Consider the following 12,857-nt stretch of genomic DNA (forward strand, 5'->3'; position numbering starts at 1 on the left):
TCTTTTCTTTATATCATTTAACTGGTTGATACTTATTCATGCTGCTATGTATATTCCAACGATATAATTACTTTATTTAATGCTTTATATAATATCTTTAACTTTTAAGGAGATAAACTTCGATAGCGACGCGATAAAATAGAATGTCAATGTTAACCACAAAAGAATTCGTCTTTATATGAGGAGGTTTTTGGGTCATCACATACCTCTTACGACAAAGGAAAGTTAAATCTGGTCATGCTGATATTTAATAATATGAACGTTACAAAGTAGTAGAAAAATCGTAGTTACAATGGCCTTGTTTATAAGCAATTTTATACCCAAAAGAGATTGTTTTAAATGAAAGTAAGTGAATATCATCACTTATTAATATTGTCTAATTATTGGCTTTCCTCTAATGTACCGCACTGAATAAACCTTCGATCGAGATGAATTTTCTTGTACGAATATTTTCGAGTGAAATAAAGGAAATATGATATCCCTTATGCTGTACATTTATTGAGTTCCCTAGTCGTTCTAGATCATAGATAATTTTAACTCCCACATTTTTCCCAAATTCCAAACCTTATCAATTTTATCAATACACAACTGATACGTACCGATGAAAATTTCGGTAATTCGTGGCATAGAAATAACTAAATTTATCAGTAGCATTTTCATCTTCCAACATGTCAAAATCAGAAGCTAATTTAAACTCTTCATTCGTGGACATTCGAAATCTGGATAATGTATTCGAAATCGGAGATACGTCGCAGAATTCGTAAGAGAGTTTAATTATCTTATTTTTACTTACGTTGAATTTTTGTACAAAATAATAAAAAAATACAAACGTTTGAATGAAAATCGAATACAAATATTATATTATACTTACTTCAATTTAGGATGTCGAGAGAATCCTGGGATGCATTTAAATATTATCCCCTGACAAAACAAAGCGCGTCTATGCAGGACAAAAAATGGTTAAATGTTTCCATTCGCGTTATTAAAGCATTTGTATATGTCTTTCTTTTCTGTTCTGTCCTCTGCACTGGTTTAATCGCTAAATTCGTAGTACTATTCGCTGTGTCGCAACTTAAGGATGAAGCAACCGTACAGTTTTGTAATTATGATTCAGGTAATTCTTAAACTATCAAAAAAAGCTTTAATATGTAGATAAAAATAATATACATAACATTTAACGTCACAGGAAAAAATGAAAATTTGCAAGCAAGAATTTCGAAAAAGGCTAAAATAGTCTGGACGTGGTACATCATCTTTATGTTCCTTATACCCGAGTGCTTCACTATATTTCGAGCGATATGGTATTTCCTTTTCAAGAAGAAAGTAAAATTACCAGGAAGACGAAGTATCGCTGTTTCTTTGGTTTTGGAAATACTGCATCCCGTAGGTGTAGCGTTATTAATATTCTACGAGCTGCCGAAGCTCAATTCTGTAGATGCAGCAGTAATTTTTAGTTGCATTTGTGTTATTCCTTCATTATTGAGTAAGTGCATATAATACATTCGTTTATTATATATTATTACATTTATTTATCATACATTAATTTATAAAGGGCCATCAGATAAAATAAGAATATTATCATTACAGATCTGCTTGCACAAAATAGGAAAAATACATCGAACATGTTTTTATTGATACTAATAATCAATTTCTTAGCATTAATTGCTCAAGGCACTGGCGTGATTTTATTATGTTTCATACATAATCCTCAAGATTTTCAGGGATGGGTTCTTTTTATAGCGCTTGTATTGTCTTCTTGCCGTTGGTGGTGTAATTACGTGCCTTGTTCTAGTTATTATGGTAAAATTTTTTCTTATAATTTTAAATCTATTATTTTCTTGTTTTAAATATATGACGATATTTTCTCTGTAATTTAATAGGTTCCTTAAATTTTCTGGCAAAGAGTAAGACAGATAATTGGCACGTGTTTAGAGGGTACATGGCATTATGGAGATGTTTAATTTTTATTTCAAGCGCTGTCGTGATCTCGACTTTTGAGGGGATTCGAATAAACGAATTTTTCGGATTTATATATGATAATAGATACACAGTTGAAGTAATCAAAATGTCTTCTTCTCGAACGAACGTGAATGTTTTAATTGCTTTTAGCGATAAGTCTGTACCATTGAACAGTTTTTTAATGCAAGCATTTTGTGCTTTTTTCATATACAAAGCAGGTGAGACAAATTTTATTGAGATTATAGTAACAAGGATTTGATATGTAAATCGTATATTTTGTACTTTAATTCAAAACTGTTTAATATTTTTACAGCAAAATTCGCGTATCAAACAGGAATGCACAAATTCGGCTTCGCCCTTCCATTGACTTTAATTACACCAGGAACAGTGATTATAATTCTGATGTTTTGTATTGCAAGGGAAAATGATCCGTGCGCCTTGCATGGTTTAATACCAGATTACTTATTTTTAAATGCACCAAAATTTAATAGTATAACAGAATTCCTTTTGAATTGGCGTATTTGGTGCTGGCTAAGTCTATGGTTGTCACAAGTTTGGATCACGCGACAAGTTTGGCTCGGTGAACATGCTAAGCTTGCTCCAGTAGAGAGGATTTTCCACAATCCAAGCTACGACGCTTTTTTCGTCGATCAGTTTCTGGGATTAAATAAAAGAAAACATGACGATTCTCATACTGTTAAGAAAGAGGACGAAGAAGAAGAAGACGAAGAAAAAGAAGAAGATTCTATCAGTGAATTTGAGGTCTTACTTTAAATAAATATCCTTTTCTTTTTAAATAATTATTACTAATTACTTCATGTTTAGTAATCCAAACAAAATTCTTATTTCAGATGATTCCTTCGACACTTTCTAGGACCTCGACAAATGAAAAACCGAATACTTGCGTCACTCAAATCTATGCTTGCGCGACTATGTGGCACGAAAATAAAGAAGAAATGAGCGAGTTAATTGGAAGCATTCTGAGATTAGATAGAGATCAGTGTGCAATGAAAGTTACACAGAAGTATTATAATATATGTATCAAAAATTATTATGAACTTGAAAGTAATTGACGTTTATCACTAAAGTCGTTTAATCGTTAATATTTTAATTAAAATTCTTAACAGAGGATTAAAATGTTTCAGCGCATGTGATATTCGACGATGCATTTTGTTGCATACACGACTGCGTTGGACCGTGCGAGCATCATGAAAACGAAACGCAGGTGAACAATTATGTGGCTACGTTTGTAGAATTAATGCAGGAGCGCATAAGAAACCTTGGCATACTCGATTTACCACCAGTTAAATGTCCAACACCCTACGGTGGTCAACTAATCTGGAATTTACCCGGAAAGACGCGTCTAACTGTACACCTCAAAGATAAAAACAAAATCAGACACAGGAAACGATGGAGTCAGGTGCATATCAGAAATCTGATTTAAAAATATATAGGTTCATCTTGGGACGCTTGTTTTCTATTCTATATTGATTATTGAATTATTTCAGGTCATGTACATGTATTATCTTCTTGGCTATCGCTTGATGGGCTCAACTTTGATAGACGTCGATACCAAAGAATTAATAGCACAGAATACTTACATTTTAACGTTAGACGGAGACGTCGATTTTCAGCCTGCAGCTGTCAAGGCATTAGTAGACTTAATGAAGAAGAATAAAGAATTGGGCGCAGCTTGCGGGAGAATACATCCTTTAGGGAAAGGTATTATTCGCCACTTTTACAGACATATACGTATAATAATATCTTTGATTTTTCTAATTTCAAAGCTTAAGATTGTATGAACCCTTACAAAAGAAAACAATGCCAAAGCATTCAAATTTTAACAGTTACTAGATATTACATTAATAAAACACTGTACAAAATTTGATAAATTTTGCGAGCCTGTATTCAACCTGTGTACAACCTTAATTTAAAAATACAATCTCACGTGCAGGTCCTATGATTTGGTTCCAAAAATTTGAATACGCCGTTGGACATTGGCTTCAAAAGTCTACGGAACACACGATAGGCTCGGTTCTCTGCAGTCCGGGCTGTTTCTCGCTTTTCAGGGCGAAAGTGTTGATGCAGCATAATATCATAGCTAAATACGCGACCAGGTCAACTGAACCCAAACATTATATTCAGTACGACCAAGGGGAAGATCGATGGCTTTGTACATTAATTCTGCAAGCTGGTTGCAAGGTAGGTGAATTTCACATTACACTTATTGTTAGAGTATGATCAGGGGAATTAATCCTTGAGAAATATTTTTATTCCTTTTATTCAACAAGGTAGAGTATTGCGCCGCCAGCGATGCATATACACATGCTCCAGAATCATTCAAGGAGTTTTATATTCAACGTAGACGATGGATTCCGTCGACCATGGCTAATGTTTTTGATCTATTAAGTAGTTCAAGCCAGACTAGGAAATTAAACGATGATATCTCGTGGCTCTACATAGCTTATCAGTGGATTTTAACTGGTAATTTTCTTGCAACAGTAAAATATTAATCTTCAGACATATATTCATGTAGATATCTATAAACTTTAAAGGTAGCGCAATTATTGGACCATCTTTCATTTATCTGATGATGGTCGGAGCATTTGTTACTTCGTTCCAGTTAGATAACTGGCTGAGCTTCTTTTACAATGCAATTCCAATCATCGTTTTTATTTTCATTTGCTTTTTCTGCAAAGTGCGCATGCAGGTAATTATTTACACTTTTGGACTAGTTCCAAAAACGAATTATTTGACTGAATTAAATTTTCTGTAGCTTATAGCAGCTGAAGTAATTACTGTCATGTATGGTACGGTAATGTTGGTCGTATTAGTTGGAATACTGCTTCAAATAGCGTCGGATGGGTATTTCTCCCCCAACACTCTTCTATTTTTTATTGTAATTGGTCAGTTCACGCTGACAGGTTTCATGCATCCTCAAGAATTATCGTGTCTACCTAACGCAATTATTTATTATCTCACTGTGCCATCAATGTACATGTTGCTGATTATTTTCTCTATCTTCAATCTACATAATATTACGTGGGGAACCAGAGAATCGAAATCGCAAAGACAGGTATTAAGATTCTGAAAGAGATCATCGTATTCTTATCTATTACATTGCTAATGCATTCAATCCCTTTAGATATCAAACCAAGGAGTTGCTAATCAATCTGCACAAGATGAAACCACTGAAAATATGTGGACAAAACCTTCTTTCTCTGATCTATTTAAATGCAACATTTGTAAGCCCAGCCATAACAAAAAAGTGGAATATTTAGAATATATTAATAATTCTATAAACGAAATAAATCTTCGTTTAAAACAGATAGAGAGGTATTGCATTAGATTAAAAATATTATGGCGAATTGAAATTGAAATTTTACAATTTTCAGTCAATTTGATGTCGTGACGAGTGACGGCAATAGAGAACAAAGTAAAACATATAGCGACAAACTAAAATTACAAATTACCGAAGACTCGGATACGAGTACAGATACAGAAACGGAAATATCTGATCATGTATATCCCTGCGATCGTTTAGAAGGTACGAACTTTTTAGTAAATCTACATTGGCTTCAAGACGATCGTTTAAGAAACGGGAAGGTAGATTTCCTTCCGTACGCCGAGGAAGAATTTTGGAATCAATTGATTAAAAAATATTTGCATCCTATAGAAATTGACGCGGAGAAGCAGGTACGTTTTTAAAAAGGATGAATTAACAAAATTAAAGTATTTGATAATGCTTTAATGGAAACATTAATAATTTTATTGCAGCAAAAGATCGCGAGAGGTTTAATAAAGATACGTGACGAATGTCTATTGAAATTCTTTATGATAAACATAATGTTTATAGTAGGAATATTCTTACTGCAAATAAACAAAGACGTTCTATATGTTCAATGGCCATTTGCTGTTGAATATAATATCACTTATCCCGAAGAGTACGAAGTAGGTCTTTCATTTTCAATACGATATACCGTGTTAATTTAAATAAGTGTATCTCAGAGAGTTTTGTGCTTCGCGTTACTATCTTGATACACGTGAAAATTGTAGATATGCTCCTTTGAATTGAAACGGTAGAATTATAAACGACTTTTAATACGTATTAATTTCAGTACAAGTTGCATCTTTTAGGTACACGTGCTCAGAAAATATATGCATTTGGAACCGATTGGATGTCTCTTCATCGTGGCATTCGTTTTCATATTGTTTATACAATTTTTAGCTATGTTCAGCCATAGATTCAAAACGTTCACTCATATAATCGCTAATGCGAAATTAAAATTCCCCTGTTTCAACAAGGTGATGATAAACAAAATGAGTATAACTAAATAATTTAAATTACATTTCGTAATATTCTTTTCTTTATCTTTTAGGAGGATCCTCTATCAAGCGATTCAATTACTAGCACACATGCAAAGAATATAGCTGAAGGTCTTCAGCACATAACAGAAACTCAGACATTTAATTTAATGAACAAGGAACGATTTAATTCAGGAAAACGAAAAACTGTCAGAGAATTAATAGAAACTAATAAAAGCACTCCAAAGTTGTCCTCCAATTTCGAAGTACTTTTTAATAAAACTTTAAGGGAACCTGACACATCTGGTATTTTTCTTTATACGTCTATTTAGACATTTTTCAGGTACATGTATTTATGTATTTTTCTGTATTAAATATATGTTGTTTCAGGTCTCTCTAAAAGAATATCTTCAACTATGCCACAAGGTATAATGGAAGCTTTGGAAAAACGGCGTTTGACTATTTTGGCAGAAAACGATAAACTAGGATCTGAGAATAATGCATCTAACAGTGCAGACAGTAGTCGAAGATCAACACATAATATATATGACAATCCATCATTTTTGAATGACAACGACGGGCGTATTTAGTTGCTTGTATGCTCGTTAGCTTTATTACTTTATACTATTGTACAGGTACACTGAATCATTAAAACACTAAATGAGTTACTTCAATATGCTAATAGATTTAGAGAAGATTCCATGATATTTACACATTTGTTTATGAAATAATTTGAAGATAAGCAATGAAAGACTAACTGAAATTATTATTCGTATTTTGATATATGAGAAAAATGTATAGAGATCATCTCTGTTTAAATTATAATAAAGAAAATGTACAAAAATGTTTGAAACATGTTATCTATGTACAGGATTCTTTGTATGGTACTCCTATTTGCTTGTACTGCTAGGCTCCTCCCATGGACGTGGTATTCGAACATTTTCCCAATTATTAATGTCCACTTTCTGAAAGCATAAATTTAATGAAAAATGATTATTCTCGTTCTATGACACGAACTAATATCTGTTCTTACAGGACTGATACGTTAAAAAGTGATTGTATATCAAAGGAAGATGAAGTACACGTTTTATTTTGTATTCATTTTATGTTTAGTTGTGGGTTAGTAAATAGTTAGTAGTATTTAGGTAATTTCAGGTTTGTTTTACGTTGGGTTTCATAGAAATAAGTTCAGATTTTATACGAATGTAAGATCGATGGATAATGAAATATGAAATGCTACATTAGTATGTGAGGGTATGGAAAAATGAATGTTTCATTAAATATTAGTAAATCTTTAATACTCTTGTTCTTTCTTATATTTGGAAATCTATTATTAGTGCAATCGTCACAGTAATAAAATTAATATTTTAACATGTCTCATTTATACTACGCAATGAATTTTGGATTAAATACCTTTATTTTTTCATATTCTTCCTCCAGAGTACGGGATTTCTCCACTTGTATGCCACGTTTTTTCGCCTCTGTCTTCAAATCAACTGACTGTACTTTTCTATATTTATATCTGAGAATATTGTATTATAATGTTTAAAAGTTTCAAGTGAAATATTTTATTAGCATAGCATAGCAGAGATAGAATAAATAAATACCTCAGTTTCGCGAATTCTTGAATGAAAAACGAACCTCCTACTACTAGTATTATAAATGGCAGAAAACGCCGAAAAAATTTCGTCTTGTAAAATTCATTCATTATTACAATAACATTCTGCTAACACTGATTGCAAAAAGAGAAAATCCAAGAAAATGAGAATGCTGAAGAATGCTCACGCACTCACGCTCACGCCTCACGCGCGGCTTGTCGGTGGAACCCTGCTACTTCAAGTTGGTGCTACCGACGTGAGATTGAAAATAATTTATCGACACTAGATAATTCGCAATTGGATGTGTCGTCGATAGCGACGGAAATGACCCTAACATAGTAAAACTACATTTTTCACATTTTTCTTGAATTACCAAAATCCTTTTTTTAATACAAAATGAAACTTTCTGCAAAATTTCAATTTAGTCGGATTTGGCCAGTTTCCAAAATATTCGCCCTACAGTTTTAATAGATTAGAACCGTAATATCTCTGTAAATATTATTTTAGTGTATTAAATTGTTAATGAAAAATTCATTTGTTTGAAACACTGACTAATAAGAGTACGTGTAGGACCCGTGGCTGTGTATGGGCCCTACGCGTGCTCTCATTAGTCAATGTTTTTCGTTAATAATTTAAAAACCACGACTCACTTTGCAATTTACCGAAAGAAATTGTTGTTCAGGAACATCTCCAGAACCATAGCTTTTCGGCTCTAACAATTTCCTGGGATACCATGTATATACATAAAGTTTGAGCATTTATTGCGATCTCTTTAGTCCTAAATGAAATCGTTAGTTTACTGATTATTATAATTATACGTCGTTGATTTCGTTCCGAATGCGTTCCTCAATCCTATTTGTATAAATATGCCTGAAAATCATTTGTCTATGTTCTAAAGTTCAGGTATTTCGTGATTCTGAAGATAGAATGATTAATAGTGAACATTCATCGGCTTATCTTCGTAACTGTGATACTTCAATTATTTATCGATCATAATTTGCAATAATTTGCAATTTGTGTGATTTGCATGTTTCTTGTTGCAAGTGTGCAGATGCACTATGCTTCAATTCTCACTATTTACTTAGATTAGACCGCAGCCCTAGACATGCTTACAGTGTCCGTCGCACCAACACTGGATCATTGACCACCAACTACTAATCAATTTGCCACTGATAATTATAATTGAATATTGATCATTGAACACCGAGAATTGACTGACGTCTACAGATAATCAGTCTACTGGTCATTCCATGTATTATAAGACTCTTGAATTGATTGAAGAGAAATCGTATTAGTTTTCGAATGTACGTGTTGAGCTTTAAATTATCGAGTAGTATAATTTTAAAGTAGAGCAACAGTCAAATCTTGGAGTGAGTAGCATGTATTCAGGTCTGAATTGAAGATCGATTTGATTATCTCTCTACTTTAAAAATATATTTCTCGATAAATTAAAGTTCAACACGTATATTCGAAAACTAATACATTCTCTCTTCAATCAACTCAAAAATCTTATAATACATTGATCCGAACTTCATGATATATTTTTCTGTGACGAAACTTTCTGTTCGCTGAATTGAGCAAAAAGAGAGAGAGAGAGAGAGAGAGAGAGAGAGTAATTGTGCAGATCACTGGTCTGATGTAGCAAATTGAAACATTTGACTGTATTTATGTACCGCGTCACAGAACGTCGATAATTCCTCGATTCTTTGGTGAAACGCTTGCAACATATTCAAAATTAAAAAAAAGGGTAAAATTGAAATCCAGTGGAAACGAAATATCGCTTGTATGTATTCAATATTTTCCATGAAGAACCATCGCGGAGGCTAACTATTTACATAAAGTTGATTAATATTTCGCAAAGGAAAAACTGCAGCGACTTTTCCTTGTATATGACATACATCAGTTTACAGAGCGTGTAACTTATGACTTTCCTGTATAATACAGTCGGGAGTTTTTGTTTTCGGCAAACAACTGCAGCTATCGCTACTGAAAATCCCATTTCCTGCGTCGTTTTTCACGTTACCTTCACCCAATTTCGCTCTTGGAATTTTCCACACAATCGACCTCTTAAATCCAATCCTTTGTCTCCTGTTCTATCTCTGATCCACGTCCCGTCCATCTCTCCTGGACCCGCAATTGAAGGATCGCAGAAGTAAATTATCAAATAACAATATGCACTAACTAGAATAACAATACAGCATCTGGAAACGACGGGATTTGTTTTCGTTTAATTCTCTTTCTCATGTTCTACAGATTTTCATGTATTAGAATTAAGTTACGTAATACGCAGGAATAACAAATTTCTAATTCTGATCTATACTGATAGTTACAAAAATTGTGAAAAACGAAAAATAACTGAAAATTTTCATTTGTATCACTATTCTATCAGACTTTATATTTCAATGATACAAATGAATTTTTGTCAATACCATTTTTTTTACTTATATTCGCTTTTCTAACAACCATTACGTTTTACAATTTACTGCTTATATTTTCCTGTTAAAAAGTATCGTTCAATTTATCAATAAAGTTTTCTTTTTTGTATCCATGAAAAATCTGAGCTCAAAAATATATTTCTTCGTCGATCCGTTCATATATTTTGAGGAGAAACAATCCTCATAATCACTAAGAGTAGCCATAGAATCGTGTTGCTCCTCTAATTCTATTGATTCGGCACGGTGAAAGAAAGTTTCGAAGTACTCCTTGGAACCGCGATCCCCTTCCGTGAAGAACGTGAATTCTCCTCAAACTCCCTGGGGTTTCGTCCACGTGCGTGAAAACCCGCGTCCCGTCGGTTCCCTCGGGTCCTTCCGAGGATATTTCTGCTGGTGCTGGCGGTCGCCCGATAGTCTTTTCCCTTCTCCTAGCTCGGAGAGAAAGGACGAGTTTCGACGAGCTTGCGCCTTGAGCTGGTGCTCGCGGTGGGATGCGAGCGCGAATGGAAAGGACGAAAGGGGCTGACGGAGATGGGAAAGACGAGGGAAAGGCATCGCGTTTCAGAGAGTTCGGTTTAGAGAGTGTGGCGCAGTGTGGCGCGAGTCGAAGTCGCGGCTGTGGAGTCGTGTGAGCACGAGGGAATTGGGATAAAAAGGATTGAAGGAGCGAAAAGGACGATCATCGCGGATAGGATTAGGGAGAGGGTAAAGGAGGATGAAAACGGGCGAAAGGTGGGATACAGAATAGGTGAGCTTTTTCGGCAGGCGCGGCGACTGGAGAGGGGCTAGTGAAACGGGGATGTAGAGGGTGGTTTAGGGTGAAGCGCAGGAGAACCGAGAGAGAGAGAGGATTCAGAGGGGTGAGTCGGTGCGCTCGGTGGGAGAAACAGGAGACCCGGGCAGTGCAAGCCGGGCAGCCTGCGCGATGATATCGTTGTTCTGGATATTACGGTGATTCTACATTTTTTGTTCCTCTATTATCTGTAAAACTGTTAGTTTTCGTTTTACGCGCCTTTCGACGTAGACGTGCCGCGTTGTTCATTTTTCCGGTCGCGAAAACACGATTACAGACGCACTTTAATTACACCTGGACACTACGTATAATATATACAACATATACAAGTACATACATACGTATACACAAACATGTACATGAGAGCGTAGAAATCGTAGCTTGAGCAGCGCGTAAACATATGTGTCCGGCCGCACGCAGTTGATACGTATTTTGATTGATGAAATAGAGAACCAATAGATAAATACACCGATCGACGGACATACACTTATCGTTGTAGTTTAACGCGGTACGTACGTTTGTAGAGTATCCGAGCACGTGTATTCATTCCGGAGGGGCTGCTGAGGGCGAGAGCGCGCCTGAAAGAACGCACGCACTTCCCCGCTCGGAAGCTTCCGCAGCTTTCAAGTAACAGGTTGGTCATTCCGGTTTCTCTCATAAAACCGCGCATTTCCACCGACACCATCAAATCCTATTCCGCGATGCCTCGATAATTTTTTGTCATGTCTTTTGAAACGGAAGCGCAACTCGATCCAATGCACTCGAGAAAAGATCAAACGAACAACTTTTCTTATTGCGAGAGAGAATATCCATCTGTCTGTTCATTCGTTTTGATCAGAGGACACGTTCGATTCGCAGAGGTGGAGCGGAATCGTTCGATGGAATGGAAATGTTTCCTTATCGATTATCGCTGTATAGACGGTTCGCCTAATTGCTCGTCGACGAGCTGTTTTTCAACAGTGACCAGTTGCTGAACAACAGAATCGATGCCACTGGTAATTAAAGGACCAAAGGTCTTCTCGTCTTTTGAACGTTCACGCTTCTTTTTTCAAGGAATGCGGTCTACCGTGGAAACGCACGCAACGCAATTTCGAGATGGACTTGATCCCGTTTTAATCGACCGATTTCCGCTCGTACTTCCTCGAATTCTCTGCGAATCTTCCGTTCTGTCGGCGATCTCTCCTATTCTCATCGCCCGGTGGCTTTCACCTTTGGGTGACGCTGGAAAACGGCGAAGAGAATAGCTGCTGCTAAATTAATTTCGAACGATTTTTATCTTCTTCGCGATTGAAAAGTAATCGGTTCGAATATCAAGTTCGCGAACGACGTGGAACATGGAACGTCGCGCGGAGAGCGAAAGTGTTCGTTTATTTTTAATGTTAACGCGGATACGTTCGAGGGCATTGCGTTGGGCGCATTGATTGCACACGTCACGTTAACGAACTGAACCTGAATAAATTAATAACGTGGCTTACATATATGTTCATCCGTTGCGTAACGCGACAGTATTTGTTGTCCTATCCGGTAAATCAACTGTACTTTGCGTGATGTACATCCATATAATTATTTTTCAATCATCCGGAAAAACGTACCTTTGTAGATGATTCAGTGAGACACAAAGAAAATGTTCATTTAACACTACATTCGATGTTTGACTAACTTTTTCAATAAAATAGAGAAATGGTCTCTTTAGGAAGTACATTGGTATAAATACATTCTATGTTCTTTTTTTATTATTTTGAATTACATTTCAATTAATTAATTTAC

The 12,857-nt window shown here is 35.3% G+C and overlaps 3 protein-coding genes across 3 annotated transcripts in view; 2 read left to right on the forward strand and 1 right to left on the reverse strand.

The window, feature by feature from the left end:
* Window positions 1-28: 28 nt before the first annotated feature.
* On the forward strand, window positions 29-7,054 carry LOC108622633 (chitin synthase chs-2). The gene is given in 17 exon segments (XM_026811642.1): window positions 29-1,114; window positions 1,187-1,483; window positions 1,588-1,800; window positions 1,881-2,177; window positions 2,273-2,721; window positions 2,811-3,024; window positions 3,105-3,379; window positions 3,468-3,681; window positions 3,914-4,161; window positions 4,251-4,443; window positions 4,515-4,669; window positions 4,736-5,295; window positions 5,355-5,655; window positions 5,737-5,910; window positions 6,097-6,264; window positions 6,339-6,570; window positions 6,655-7,054. Coding segments are annotated over 17 exon segments (4,422 nt in total). The 5' UTR covers window positions 29-882; the 3' UTR covers window positions 6,855-7,054.
* Window positions 7,055-7,133: 79 nt separating this feature from the next.
* l(3)neo43 (cytochrome c oxidase assembly protein COX16 homolog l(3)neo43) lies at window positions 7,134-8,069 on the reverse strand. Its single transcript, XM_018020656.2, has 3 exons — window positions 7,872-8,069; window positions 7,678-7,786; window positions 7,134-7,229 (listed from the first exon to the last, which is right to left on the reverse strand). The coding sequence occupies exons 1-3, from the start codon at window positions 7,970-7,972 to the stop codon at window positions 7,155-7,157; spliced, it is 285 nt and encodes a 94-aa protein (XP_017876145.1). The 5' UTR covers window positions 7,973-8,069; the 3' UTR covers window positions 7,134-7,154.
* A 3,005-nt stretch (window positions 8,070-11,074) lies between these two features.
* Window positions 11,075-12,857, forward strand: part of Fife (regulating synaptic membrane exocytosis protein fife) — a 91,821-nt gene continuing 90,038 nt past the window's right edge. The window contains exons 1-2 of the mRNA XM_026811659.1: window positions 11,075-11,248; window positions 11,615-11,724. The gene's annotated coding sequence lies outside the window, so the exon portion shown is untranslated. The remainder of the gene's footprint in view (window positions 11,249-11,614; window positions 11,725-12,857) is intronic.

This window comes from Ceratina calcarata, unplaced genomic scaffold (genome assembly GCF_001652005.2).
Source record: "Ceratina calcarata isolate Rehan_Ccalc_2016 unplaced genomic scaffold, ASM165200v1 scaffold232.2, whole genome shotgun sequence".
NCBI classification, from domain to species: Eukaryota; Metazoa; Arthropoda; class Insecta; order Hymenoptera; family Apidae; genus Ceratina; species Ceratina calcarata.